Genomic DNA, 14,654 nt, shown 5'->3' with positions numbered 1-14,654 from the left:
AACTAAAATTGTCACGTATCCACAAGAAGTGCAACATTCCCTAAATATAGAATATAAAGAAACACAAATTGAAGAGGTGAACAGCACCAAATTTCTGGGAATTTGGATTGATAACGACATGAAATGGCAGACGCACATCGATACAGTTTGTAAAAAATTAAACCAATATTCATATGCATTATTCAAATTAGCTAGGGTAGTGGATCCATCTGTTGTACTAACAGCATATCATGCTTATGTGGCATCTACTCTTAAATATGGTGTCATATTTTGGGGTAATGCCACTAATGCTGATTATGTATTTAAAGCACAAAAAAAATGTGTTCGTGCTATAGCAAATATATATGTACCAGACTCATGTAAGCCTTATTTCCAAAATTTAAAAATATTGACTTTTCCTTGTTTATATATTTATGAGGTAGCTGTTTTTGTCAAGACTAATATTAATATGTTCGCAAAACCGCAATCCAGGCGAAATGCGCTAAAAATTAGTTCATTACCGCATAAAACCGCGCTTTTTGATAAAAGTTTTTTTAGCATGTCTACCAGAATATATAATAAATTACCTGTAAAAATTTTGAAAACTTTAGATTTAAATGATTTTAAGAAAAAATTACAAACATTTTTAATTGATAAGGCTTATTATTCCATTTCAGAATATTTAGATGATAGTTAGGTAGTTAAATTTATTGTTATGATTTATTATAAGTTTAGTAGAGATATTATAAGTTTTGTTAAATTTATTATAGTTTTAGTAAGATTTGTTAGTGATAATTAAACATATTAGAAAGATTAATGTAAGTAACCATATAGATTTTAACTACATAGTATTAGGTAATTTTAAGTAACTAGTATTATATCTGTACGCTCTACGAGCAGGGCATAGTGAAACTAAGCATTATATACCAACACCTTGTAAACTACCTATGTTCACAGAATAAAGAGCTTTGACTTTGACTTTGACTTTGACCCTAATTCATGTGCATCTAATAACAAAGTTCGATTTATTGCATATTTTGTACTTGACTCACATTTGGAAATTAACTTTAAATACTCAGATTGTGCATAAGTAAGTTTCTACCAATATTCTTTTTCGTCAGTAAAGTAATCCTTCTCAACACAAACTGCTAAAGAAGACCGAATATGTGAACGTACAAATGTTATCTATATTATTTTGTAATGTTGGTAGGTTCGTATTTTATAACGCGGCAACTGGAAAAATTGCCGTGGCTGGCACGCAATCCGCAGCTCCATTCGTGTGAGTTCGTCGCTTTCGTCCGTCAGCACAGGGACTTTGTGCGACGTAAACGGGTGTGTGCGAAAGTATGAAGTGAAATCGTACATAAAAGTGTGTGAGATGTTAAGTGTTAGTTTTTATTGTGCGTAAAAAACAAAAATGAGTGCGAACGGATAAGCCTGTTTACTTTTCTGGCCCCTAAAACATTGTACGCATCGGTACACGTAACATTTCGTATGAACGGTTTCAAAATGGCTGTGTTTTGAAGGACCCTTTGTCCGCTTTCGTGTGCTTCTTTCAGCATGATAGTGGGATCGTACTGTCAGAAAATTATCTTAGAGAGGTGAGGAAGGCTCTTGCTTCGTTATAGTGGTTCTTGTGTAGAAACGCGGAGTGGAAAATTACTGGTTCCCGCCGATGAGCGGTGTCGGTTGATTGCTTTCTATACGAGCGATATCCACGAAACGATCGCTAGCAACGTGTGAGTTTCTAATAACCTTTTTATTTTCTCATTTGTATACTGATAAAGCTGGTGCAGGTATGCGGGCTGGTTCGAGGCACGTTTATAATTAGTGTGGTGTTGGTTTTCGTGGCGTGAAACCCGAGGTTTGTCGGTACGAGGTAAACATATGACACGACTAAAAATAAACTTGCCATATATACACGTCTTATTGGAACACAGTTTCGTATCACGTGTTTGTTGACGATTTAAGAAGTTATCACGGTTATCAAGTCGTAAGGGTAAGATAATAATATGGTCGTTTTGGATTTACGATTGCCAACAAATTATATTTACAGTGGGCAGTATTTTGTATACAAACCAGAGACTACTGGCTATGTTCATTGCATTTTAATGGTGCTACTAGGTTATATTAATTTCATTTTAAAGATGTTTGTGATGTAAATTCATTTTATGATTTTGCTTTTCTACATAAATTAAGAATAACCTTTATTTATATGTGTAAATTAAATTTTCGTACTACATGTTGCAATTAAGAAATTGTTAAGCACTTTCCTTTTTGAGTACTGCTTGGCAAGATAATTCAGATAAAAATGTCTAATTTAAAATCTTGGTCAGTGGGTCGTTTTAGAATCTTTGGTTGGAGTGTAGCCTTAGGGGCACTATGGAGCAAGGACTTAGAAAAATTTTCGTAAATTTTTTTTTCGAAAATTTGCCGATTTTTTTGCAGAATCGGTTTGACCTTGCCTGCAGCAACCATTTACGATCTGAGAAGCATGGTCCTAGGATGCACCGTTTCCGAGTTATGGGCCATTTTCAATTTTCGTATTTTTTGAAAATGGTTTATATTTCCAAAATGGTAGCTCAGACGCGATTGTTTTCGAGAAAGAAATTGTTGTTCCACTCGAAAGCCACGACATCGTGTAAAAAAAACCAGCAAAATTGAGAAAAAAAAAAACCAACATCAAAAATTTTCTCAAGTGTCGGGCGCCGTTTCAGGTTGAGTATTGTTAGGGGCGCAGGACTTAGTAAAATTTTCGGAAAAATTTTTTTTTGTCGAATTCGACCATTTTTATTTCAGCAACTGATTTTGTGACTCCTTAGAAAGCGTTTATGATCTGAGAAGCATGGTCCTCCGACGCACCGTTTCCGAGTTATGGGTCATTTTCATTTTTCGTATTTTTAGAAAATGCTTTATATTTCCAAAAAGGTAGGTCGGACGAGATTATTTTCGGGAAAGAAATTGTTGCTCCACTTGAAAGCCATGACATCGTGTAAAAAAAACCAGCAAAATTGAGAAAAAAAAAACCAACATCAAAAATTTTCTAAGTGTCGGGCGTTGTTTCAGCTTGAGTATTGTTAGGGGCGCAGGACTTAGTAAAATTTTCGGAAAAAATTTTTTTTGTCGAATTCGACCATTTTTATTTCAGCAACTGATTTTGTGACTCCTTAGAAAGCGTTTATGATCTGAGAAGCATGGTCCTCCGACGCACCGTTTCCGAGTTATGGGTCATTTTCATTTTTCGTATTTTTAGAGAATGGTTTATATTTCCAAAATAGTAGCTCAGATGAGATTGTTTTCAGGAAAGAAATTGTTGCTCCACTCAAAAGCCATGACATTGTGTAAAAAAAACCAGCAAAATTTAGAAAAAAAAAAACTCTGAAAATTTTACTAAGTCCTGCGCCCCTAACAATACTCAAGCTGAAACAACGCCCGACACTTAGAAAATTTTTGATGTTGGTTTTTTTTTTCTCAATTTTGCTGGTTTTTTTTACACGATGTCATGGCTTTCGAGTGGAGCAACAATTTCTTTCCCGAAAATAATCTCGTCCGACCTACCATTTTGGAAATATAAACCATTTTCTAAAAATACGAAAAATGAAAAAGACCCATAACTCGGAAACGGTGCGTCGGAGGACCATGCTTCTCAGATCATAAACGCTTTCTAAGGAGTCACAAAATCAGTTGCTGAAATAAAAATGGTCGAATTCGACAAAAAAACATTTTCCAAAAATTTTACTAAGTCCTGCGCCCCTAACCATACTCAAGCTGAAACGACGCCCGACACTTAGAAAATTTTTGATGTTGGTTTTGCTGGTTTTACACGATGTCATGGCTTTCGAGTGGAGCAACAATTTCTTTCCCGAAAATAATCTCGTCCGACCTACCATTTTGGAAATATAAACCATTTTCTAAAAATACGAAAAATGAAAATGGCCCATAACTCGGAAACGGTGCATCCTAGGGCCATGCTTCTCAGATCGTAAATGGTTGCTGCAGGCAAGGTCAATCCGATTCTGCAAAAAAAATCGGAAAATTTTTGAAAAAAAAAAAATCGGCAAATTTTACTAAGTCCCAAAAAATTTTTTTTTTCGAAAATTTTTTTTTTGGTTTTCTTTGCTGCTCATAGTGCCCCTAAGCGTATACTCCAACTCCTACAACTCCGCCCCTAAGACGACCCACTGACCGAATCTTTGATCTCAACATTGATTTTGTTCTAAATTAATGAAAAAGATTGTAAATTATTAACAGTCTATTCCATTTTAGATTTTTTGAGTATTTGTTGTTAGTAAAACATGTATCCAATGCAAGAAGAACAGCTGTTTTCATCCATATTGTTTCCGAGACACGTCTACAGAATACATGACACGAATTACTGAAGAAATAATTTAAAGTACTGATTCTATATTTTTATCCCTCTTTAGCTCCCATCAGCGGCCTCACCTGTGTACTGTGGATAATTATCTGTACACTTAAATTAACTGTAGTTACCAGCCTTCCTTGGTAATTGGGAGTACTGTTGAAAGATTATTTTCAATTTGGTCCACTAGTTAATGAGATTAGCCCGCTCAAGTTAATAAACAGAATCTGCTTTATATGTGTATCTAATTGTAACATATATTTTGCTAACAATGTAAACCTGGTTACAATTCTCTAAACTGTGTAAATAAGTATTACTTTTAATTTCCTGTCTCCTTTATATTCACTTAACTGGTTATTTATATCAAGTATATAAATAAGTAATTTAATTTATCAAGGTGAGGACTGGCTGATATTGTAAACTTTTGGAAATGTCTGACATGTAATTTTGTACCGATAAATATATTAATCTTGTTTTGCATTCTCACATGCAAGGTAATCAAACAATTCCTAGCATATGCTGGTTTTTTTACTTAAAAAGGCATATTTTATCAAAATTATTACAGTTTTTAATGATTATTATTAATTGTTCTTTGTATGCTTAAAAAAAAAATTGTCCAATTTTATTTTACATAGTACTTTCAAAACGACTAAAACCTTTTGAAATTTTTACCACATTACACCTGACATCATGACTATATTTCAACAAATTATAAAATAAGGTGCAGACAGAGAATTCAACAAAAAAGGATTACAAAATATAAAATAAAGTCCTTCATTTTCCAACGTTTATATTTACCAAGTCTGTTCATATGCTTACCATACTCCCACTTCTCAATTCAACAACAGTATTTCCCCTTAGGGAATCCCATGTCCCTAACTCTTGGTCATAAAAGCTACTTCAGTCTCTTTATAAAAGGTAACTTAACACCTACGCTTCTAACATAACAGATATAGAGTAACTAAAGGTCACGCCACCTCAAATCCTCAGGCCTCAGTTCACAGACAATATAAACGTCCGTTTTTCTTAAAAAAATAAATGTGAAAGTTCATAGTAAGCCTGCCTGTCTACGTCAGACTTTTGTTGGATGGATAATGGGTCCAATTTTTTTTGTAGGACGTGTTAATTTCAACTAGGATTTTCAGACCGACTTTTTTAAGAAGTTTGCGTTGCGCCGCGTTGGTTTCATTGTGTTCTATTTCATTCCTAGAAGAAATCGAGGATGAATTGAACTAATTATCTTTCTTGGGCGGGCATCCTAAACAGTCGTTTTGATAAAACTGACGTTTATATCTTCGGTGAACTTAGGCCTCAGTCGAGCTGTATCGTGAAATGTCGCATTCACCGTTACGTATACGCCTATTGTCGGCAGAAAACCGAAACGCATAACGGCAACCATTCATTGTTAGCTGCGCGCACGCACCGAGGCTGACGATGAAAACTAGATTTAATTTTATTCATGCTAGATACAGGATTTCTAGTTGGATGTGTAGGTCCTAACAGATGATTATTCTGTCCGTATTTTTTTATGCAAAAGCGTGTCGAGATGGATGGATGAAGAATAATATGGTTCCTTTTAAATATTCGTAAAAATAAATGAGTGATTAAGATATGTCTTAATCACTCATTTATTTTTCTTGGTATGTCAAGAATTTGATTACATTAGGAGCTACGAATCATGCATTTGGTAAGGTAAAGCTGAAATCCGAGTCCAATAAAAGTTGAGCGAGAATAGGCTACATAGATGACGCTTTACAGACTACTAGAGAGAATCTTTAGAATATAAGTTGATAGGGTACTTAGGTGCTTAAAATAATACGGTTATCTATTTAAGAATGGAGTTAAATGCTTATCTTTACAGGTTAACAACTAACAAGATATAGTTTTCAGTATTAAGATAGCAATATGACACGCGTCAAGATACGTAGTAACTATGATTTTTGTTCTGTTTTATCGATATTTTTATTATTTTATAAAACAGCACAACCTTTGAAACTCGTACCATATTTTTTAGGTATTTTGAAGTCTGATATTGATAATTAATTAGTCATTAATTTGATAAACAACGTCAGCTGTTTCTTATTTTCTTTTTTCTTCAGAAAATAGCATGAAAACATTAATAACTTGCCAGACGAATTTACTTTATGGAATTAAAAAAATAGCGATTGAAACAAGTTTCAACGCAAACAGATTGCATAATATTCTACTTAAATTGATGTCAAAAATATTCAAATGCCAGCTAAGTATTAAACGTACCTGCGTAGTTGTCTTTTCGTGTTGGATAACTCTGATAACGTAACAAAGTTAAGATGGAGCAAGATATGAGCAATTTTATCAGGGCCCAGATCTTAAAAATATGATTTATAGGTGCTGGTAAACAGACTGCTACTTACGTACCTATGGCCGTATTATGGTGTTCTATAACCATAATAATCGGCATAGAGAGGCTATAGGTACCATGAGTAACGTGTTGACTTATGACGTCAGAAATCTGATTCATAGCTCCTGATAATGCGTTGGCATGCAGGTGGGATTGTTAAGTACCATACACGAAATAAAAATAAGAGACTGCCCTAGTACCCAATTTATCTCCGTTTGCAGAATTTGGAACGTAATATCTTTTGCCTCGTCAATCATGAATCCTTAGCATTTAATGTGAAATCCCACAGTCATCTCTAGACAGAATTTAGACAGTTATTTTTTCAGCTATTTTACACAAATTTCAATTATTTTCTTGGCTACTTCGTGCAAACGTGACAAACTTCGGCCGAAACCTTGAATTGCTCTCAACTCTCGAATTATTGAAATACGTTAAGAATTATACGTAAAAAACAACGGCACTGAACTGGTCTGTAATGTCTGAGAAATACTATACTCAATACCAAAAATATTCAAGTGTTATTTAAAGTATCAGTAAAAAAAAAGTCTAATTCTTCGTTGCTACGGGATTGTTCGAAAGAGGTTCCTGAGCCCTGGTTCACAGAGGTTCTAGCAGCAACATAGATAGATTTTAGAAAGTCATAATCAGCAGTTGGTTCGATGATTGAGAACCATTTCCCATAAAAAAGAACTTTCATATGAAACAGAAACTGTGAGCTAATTTAAAAAGGAGTCACCAAGATTCCGTAACACAAAGACAAAACAAGCATTTTTATACCGTCAGTTTGATGACCTGGTGTCAGATTAGAGGTGAATGCCTGGCGGAGTAGTAACTGGCATATCATGTTCCAATAGTTCATGTTCCAACGGATACCTACTTGGAGTTGTCTTACAGATTATATTATGTACCTACATAGTTGCAACCGATGTCTGGACGAAGTGCCATGCAAAGTTATTACAAGTTCATATTTCATTTGTTGTTGTTTATCGCGCTATCGATAGATTACGAAGACAAAGTAGAAAGGCTTGCTGAAGTATATCAAAAACTGATCTGAAACATAAATCTACATAAACTTTCGGCGATAAGCGGCAAAGATACCAATTTCATTTGAAATTCTATACAAATTTTCCGTTCGTTCCGATTTTGGACTTTCACTTTGAAACAATAGCACATTTCTGTAAGAATAATTTGTAATCTGAAAGGGTATCTAGCTAAGTAACTCTTGGTATTTTATTCGTTGCTCCACTTACCGACGAAGTTTCGTGTTACAGCGAATTCTGTTGTTTTTGCCAACACTGAAAACATAGTTCGTACGTTACTCGCTGTTGTAAAAGCAGATAATATTTGGCAGTTCTCGGCAAATTTATACAGGTGTTCATCTACGTAAGTTGGATATTTTGCATCTAGTTAGCAAGAAATACCTCTTCCATAATGTATTTTACGGCGATGATATTCGATATTGATTCCATACTCACTAATTTTAAGTGGCTCTGGACCTGGTATGATGGTATGTAAAACCTATCTTGAGTTTAAAGAAGTGACAGACGTACTGACTACAATCATTGTTCCTTTTTTGTATCAGGGCCGCGGCAACTCTTTCAAACAATCCCGCAGCTCTGAAAGAGAAAATATCTAATACCTAGGAGATTCTTTGAACCCAAGATTATAGTTTACACCGAGTTTACGTAATGTGTGCGTAAATTGTGATAGCTATTACGCACGTGTACCGATAAAGTGCGAATATACGTTGTAATACAAACATAGTATGAGGTAAATAACATGGGTTGTGTTTATTATGTTGCCTTCTGCAGAATAATGAACTGCAGAACAACTTTTCCTGTAACGCTCATTTAGTGTGACCTTGAATTTGTTCAGACTCAAAGGAAAACTTTAGAAGCCCCATCTTAAAATACGTATGGAGAGATCCACTTTTATGTACCTACTGTTTACTCTAAGTGAGCACCTGCCTAAGTATTATATGAAGTATACATACGATACATTTTGCAGTCTTCCAAACAATCAATCAAAGTATACTGACGAAATAAGAGTTCTTTTTTGACAGATGAGCCTCAATAATATATTTTTTCTATTACATAATTTTTCTGTAGATACCTAGGCGTGTAAAGCATATAATTTTTCCTAATACGAATATCATGAAATTCTCTTGTATAGAAAATATATTCACGTTCTGTCCACACAAAGACGTAAAAGCTCGAGCAGTTTTGAGCAATTTTCGAATCGATAATGTCCCTTATTATGATTCTTCATGTCGTACATGTCATTTCAACGTCACGTTTTGAACATAAACCATCTGATTGTGGGTATTTACAACACAAAGTATCGATTATAGATTTTACATATCAATTTGGGCGCGCTCATTTTTTACAGCCTCATTTTGAATGTCGGTAAATCATACATTGTTTGTTGGCATCTCGATGTATTGTCTTCTTATCAGGACATCACTAAATAGACGTTGTAAAAATGCTTGTGCAATACCTAGGTCTTAGGAACATGTACTCTGCATATCGTCGACAAACAATAGACTATTCAGGTGTAATGACGGATGAATTCGATTATAAAAACGAGCTGTGCTATTAATGCATCAACGATCGTGTTTAAAAGGCGGTCTAGCTTAGCTCATAATTCAGGACACGTCAGAATAAACATGTTGAACAACTTGCTCTATTAGAGCCGCCGTACACGGACTGCTTCAAGCAGTTGAGACCGACTGCTTAAAGCCGCGACCGCGCAGTGAACTATAGTCATTCATTCGCTGCCGTACACACGACTGCTCGAGCAGTCGCGACCGCTTCAAGCCGTCAACTGCATGATGAAATTCCATCGTGCCGTCGACCGCTCGCGAGCGGTTGCGAGGCATACACCGACTGCTCGAGCCGTTGACTGCGCTAGAGCAGTCGACAGCTCTCCGACTTCCCTCCCCCCCGCCCTTTGCGGCCTCGCGGCGTCTGTTTTTTCATTTGACTGCTCGAGCAGTTGGGTCGTAGCTCGAGCAGTCAACAACCGACAGCTCAAGCAGTCGACGCCGACCGCTCGAGCGGTCCGTGTATTTCACTCAGCCGCTAACTGCTCGAGCAGTCCGTGTACGGCGGCCCTTAGACTGGCTTTCTGTTGACTGCAGCCAGTCGCGAACTTATGGGATCATTATCTAAAAGCGGGCTACGTGGACATACGTACAAACGTAGTAACGACTTGTTCATTCCCATTTAAGAGCCCAATTTACCATTTGTAACATGTCCGGCGGTCTCACCCACGCTTGCCTTTAGAAAGTCGATGGGAGTCGCGATAAATACTTAGGTTTCGGCGCCGGCGGTTCTAGCATTGTTCTCTGACCACAATAGGATTATAGGATTCGACCATAAAGCTATTTTCACTTCCGCACAACGAGGATTTGGTGTGGCGATCATAGATATGCGGCCCCTAAACCGTTTGTAACCCCAAAATACAGCCGGTCTTAACTACCCGAAATATCTATTGTGATGCAGCTTTTGGAAGCAAGAATTTTGAATATTCAAATTAAATGGATAGTCAAAATTTTTTCAGTTTAAATAAATTGCTTCAAAATAAACAAATCGAGTAAGCCATGGGCAACAAAAAAATACGTAGCATATAAAGTTACCGAATTTCCTACTGTATGTCTTACACGTTAAAGTTTATTTTAAAGTTTGTAAGCGGATTGTGAAAGGATGCCCTTAGAATCGAGGACAGCAAACTCCCGACTATGGAAGTGGCGAACAATTAGTATGGAAATTTCGACCCGCCTAGTAAAAGGTTAATACGATTGTAGATTCGGAAGTTCAGTTTTTACAGTCACGCAACTAACCCTTTTAACTATGATTCTAATGTTGGTTCTAGGTTTGTATTTATGAAAGTTATAAACGAATGTTCTGACGCAGTTTGGTTTGACTTGAATGACATTTAAATTATCAGTTAAAATATAATAAGCGTCGTTTTAAACGATACACTATCAAGTTTCGTTGATGCCAAATTATGATATAGTGCCGCGGAAAACGTCATGAAATTCCTAAGATTTCACGACCAGACATCCGGCATAAAGTAAACTTGGCTACTTTGAAAGTCCTAGTTTCTTTTTCTGCATCTTCGATTCCTGAGGTTATCCATGCAACTGCTGGAAATCTAATAACTAGCAGATTGCAAACGCAGTCAAAGATACATTTTATCCGTCAGCAATTTTCTACTCAATATTAAAGTTTAAGCGCTCTCGTAACGAGTTTCCAAGTTACAAGTTTAATTAACAAATGCTAAATCTGTTTTGCCGCGTGTTCCCTGGCCACTTAGCTCGGCTAGATAGCTGGGACCGTGTGAACTTAGAAGTCCGCACCATCTTCATGACTATTCATTTGAATAAACTAACTTTTGAAGAAAAAAACCTAAGTTTAACGCTCTCATTTTTTGCGTGCCTTGATCTAAAAGGAAACAATACAGAAAACGTAACGCTAATGTAATACCCACCAACCATTGCTTAATGCTTAGGGAAACCTTGTAAGCTACGTCTGAGATTTTATTATAATAAGCGGATTTCACGGACTGTTCAAGGAGAATCGGGTTTCATTGTAAATCTAGATTGTTTTGCTCAACTCATATTTCTTTGGTGTTAGCTCAAATTAAGTATCTTACAAATGATAGACGAGTAGGTTAATGGCGGTGATCTAAGGAAAGATGTTATCATCGTTACGCTTAATGTCCTCGACTTAAGTTTCATGTTTAGGAAAGGCTCCTCAATTTGTTAATGAGTATGCCTTCTCGTGTTAGGCAAGTCGCGCGGGTTTCCACGTCGAGGCCTTTACGGGTCGCCTTCACGGAACGGAGACATGCTTCACGGTAATGGTGGCTCTTAGCAAATGAAAACTCGATTTTTACGACGCTTTCTGCGAAATTACTTGGCTGTGAAAGCCGAAAAATATTAAAATTGCGCCGGTGTCTCGAGCGGCGTCTTTAATTTCTGGTCGCTTGACTTTAAATATTGAGGTTTCATTATCTGAATTTAATAAATGTCATCGCTAATGGTTTTTGAAGCGTCTTTGTACCGTGTCATGTCTCACAATAGTTCTAAGTAAGGTTCTTTTCGTGTGTATGTTTAACGTATGATTTTAATTTGTTGGTAGGGAATGCATGTCATGTTCCCGGAGCCGGCGTCGCAATACCACAGCAGTCAGCCCTCGTGCCCGCAGCCAGAGTACCGCCCGGCAGCATCGCCGGCCTTTCAGCAACCAGCTAAGAAGCGCCGCCTACTGAGCCCCACACAAACGCAACAACATAACGGAATACCACACGCACACATTGACAACAGCGGCTACAAGGTGAGAATACGCGAACTGATTGTAATTAGTTAATTATCTTTGGAATTGTGATTGCAAAATTTTCCGTTACTTACTTACTTTATTTAATTCAAAAAAAAAATTATGGCCAATCGTGTAGCCATGAAATAACCAGCTTTAATATTTTGTTGAGTTCCTTTTCCTCAAAATGCAGGTATTATGATTGTTTTTGTCATTTTCCTAACAAATGCAACGGAGTCGAAATAAATTGCTCCCTAATTAGAATCATATCAATTTGTTATTTACTCATACAACTAAGTTATTTTTACTCGCAAGACGCGAGTAGACTTAAATAAACGCTACAAATGTAATCGACTGGCTTAATCTGAAGTTTTTTTCCGTCGTAAACAAAATGTCTCTTTGGCACTCTCTTTGTCTTGGGGAAAATGTGAGAACATAACGTGACGGGAAAGCAAAGAATTAACACTTTCTACACTACAGCGCCGATTTCGATTCACGGAAAATTCCACATATTGTAATACTCATAATATTGCGTAGAAAAGGTTACCAGTTTTATTTCAACATTTCCATATAAAAACATTAACCAGTGCTCACAGTCACCTCTACCAGTTACTGATAAACAACTGGTTTTATCGATTTGGTAGAAATAGAAGAAAAAAAAGCATTTTTTTACATTTTGTCGAAAAAGAATCCGCCGATTTTCTTAGCTGACATGATTTGCCATACCTAACAAACAAAAGACGAATAAGTTAACATCGTCTGAACACCTAAATCTCAATATCCTCACAGAATAGCTTTCTCTATGGGGACCTTCCATTTCAGTCAGATTTATCTTTGGGATACAGAAGATTAACTGATAAAATGTAAATCCGATGGACGGGTCGAAACAAACAGGCCTTTTTCGCCGACAGCAAATCTACATACATATCACCATTTATTACAGACTCTATAAATATTTTATTACCTGAAATCTAGACACACGGCAGTGTGTCCGCCAAGTTCGAGCAAAAAAAGCGACACACCGGCCGTGGGTTATATTACACGAACCATTTCGGGCCAAATTCGACCCCCCTATAACTCAAAACCTATTTTATTTACGCACATCAAATTTCTAGTATCTGTTGAGACCCCCTCACTTATCTAAAATACAAAATTTCATTAATATACCTATTGTAGGTCTTGAGATATTGACGTCAGAAAATCGCTATTTTTACTATACACTCACTGACTGACTCACTCATCAAAAACCTAGACCACTTCCAATGGTCGTATTGACTTGAAATTTGGCATGGAGGTAGGTCTTTATGTCAAGGTAAAGGGAAAAATCTGAAAATGGCCAAGTGTGAGTCGGTTTCAAAATAACCCCCCCCCCCCCTAAGGAACTAAAATGAACTAATTTATATAATATATCTTCGAATGATCGTACCGATCTGAAATTCGTTACAAAGGTTTGTATTTAGTCAAAGTAAAGTAAAAATCTGAAAACGGTCAAGTGTGAGTCACTTTCGAAAATAACGAATGTGTAACTTTGATCCACGAACATAATATAATGATAACATGTCGTGTCAGTTGGTAAATCTAGTCCATTTAGTTAATCTAGTTCATTTCTTTGTAAGAAGCATAGTGCATATTCAAAAATCTGAAAGATAGTATAAATGAGACATTTCCTTAACTAATATATCATAAGAAAAAAATAAAATAAACAACCTCACAAAAATAAATGAAATCCCACCCAAAACAAAAATGTGAAAGACTGCCAAGTTCGATAATATGGGAATGCTTCGCCTATAAAAGAAGTGAGATCTGAATAAGTACCAAGTTCCATACACATACCTCAGTTAAAAATAGTTACTTTTGATGTTACTTGGCAAGTTTTAATAGAAAATTAAATACTTGATTCATTGCGTTTAGTAGCTTTATATCAAGGTGTGTGAAAACTTGCCAAGTAGCATCATTAAAAAGTAACTATTTTTAACTGAGGTATGTGTATGGAACTTGGTACTTATTCAGATCTCACTTCTTTTATAGGCGAAGCATTCCCATATTATCGAACTTGGCAGTCTTTCACATTTTTGTTTTGGGTGGGATACTTTTTACTCAAACAACATTTTGAACAGAAAAACATTTTAACAAAAGGTTGTCACTTGAACAGTGTAGAGCTAATCCTGTTGACTAAATTATTCATAACATTTTTATCACTAAACGATTTTATTTCGGCGTCACCGATTTAGTTCATAACAAGAATGTGTAACATATGATTTAAGATAGCATATCTGATATTCCACTCGCCGTCTTCGCGGAATATGATATGAAAATTGATATAAGACGGTACAAACAGGATTGTCACATGAAGGAGTTATGCGAAGTTAATTTTCCGTGACGCGGTGACCATCTGATGAATATGTAATCAAGTCAACACTCGCTCTACAGAAGAGGGTGCGGAGAACCATACGTATTTTCATGTAAATTGATGGCAACAACGATTCGATTCTGGAATCTAAAATCACTGATATTCGTACTTGTAGACGTATGCCAAATACTTTTGGCGAAGTAATTGTTTGAGTTGGGTGGTCTGGTGTTACTCAAGGTAACAATTTGGCTGAATGTAACTGGCTTC

At 36.2% G+C, this 14,654-nt stretch overlaps 1 protein-coding gene across 8 annotated transcripts in view; it reads left to right on the top strand.

Annotated features, from left to right (window-relative positions):
* Positions 1–1,209: 1,209 nt before the first annotated feature.
* Positions 1,210–14,654, top strand: part of LOC110376320 (homeodomain-interacting protein kinase 2) — a 110,460-nt gene continuing 97,015 nt past the window's right edge. For 4 of the 8 annotated variants that reach the window (XM_064039395.1, XM_064039392.1, XM_064039391.1 and 1 more), the window contains exons 1-2: positions 1,210–1,718; positions 11,864–12,058. In XM_064039395.1, the coding sequence (XP_063895465.1) occupies positions 11,867–12,058 (192 nt within the window). In that variant the 5' untranslated portion in view covers positions 1,210–1,718; positions 11,864–11,866. The remainder of the gene's footprint in view (positions 1,719–11,863; positions 12,059–14,654) is intronic. The other 4 variants (XM_064039394.1, XM_064039393.1, XM_064039390.1 and 1 more) reach the window with 2 other exon arrangements.

The sequence above is a fragment of the Helicoverpa armigera genome, chromosome 19 (genome assembly GCF_030705265.1).
Source record: "Helicoverpa armigera isolate CAAS_96S chromosome 19, ASM3070526v1, whole genome shotgun sequence".
NCBI lineage: Eukaryota > Metazoa > Arthropoda > Insecta > Lepidoptera > Noctuidae > Helicoverpa > Helicoverpa armigera.
This window is presented reverse-complemented; position numbering and strand designations above follow the sequence as displayed.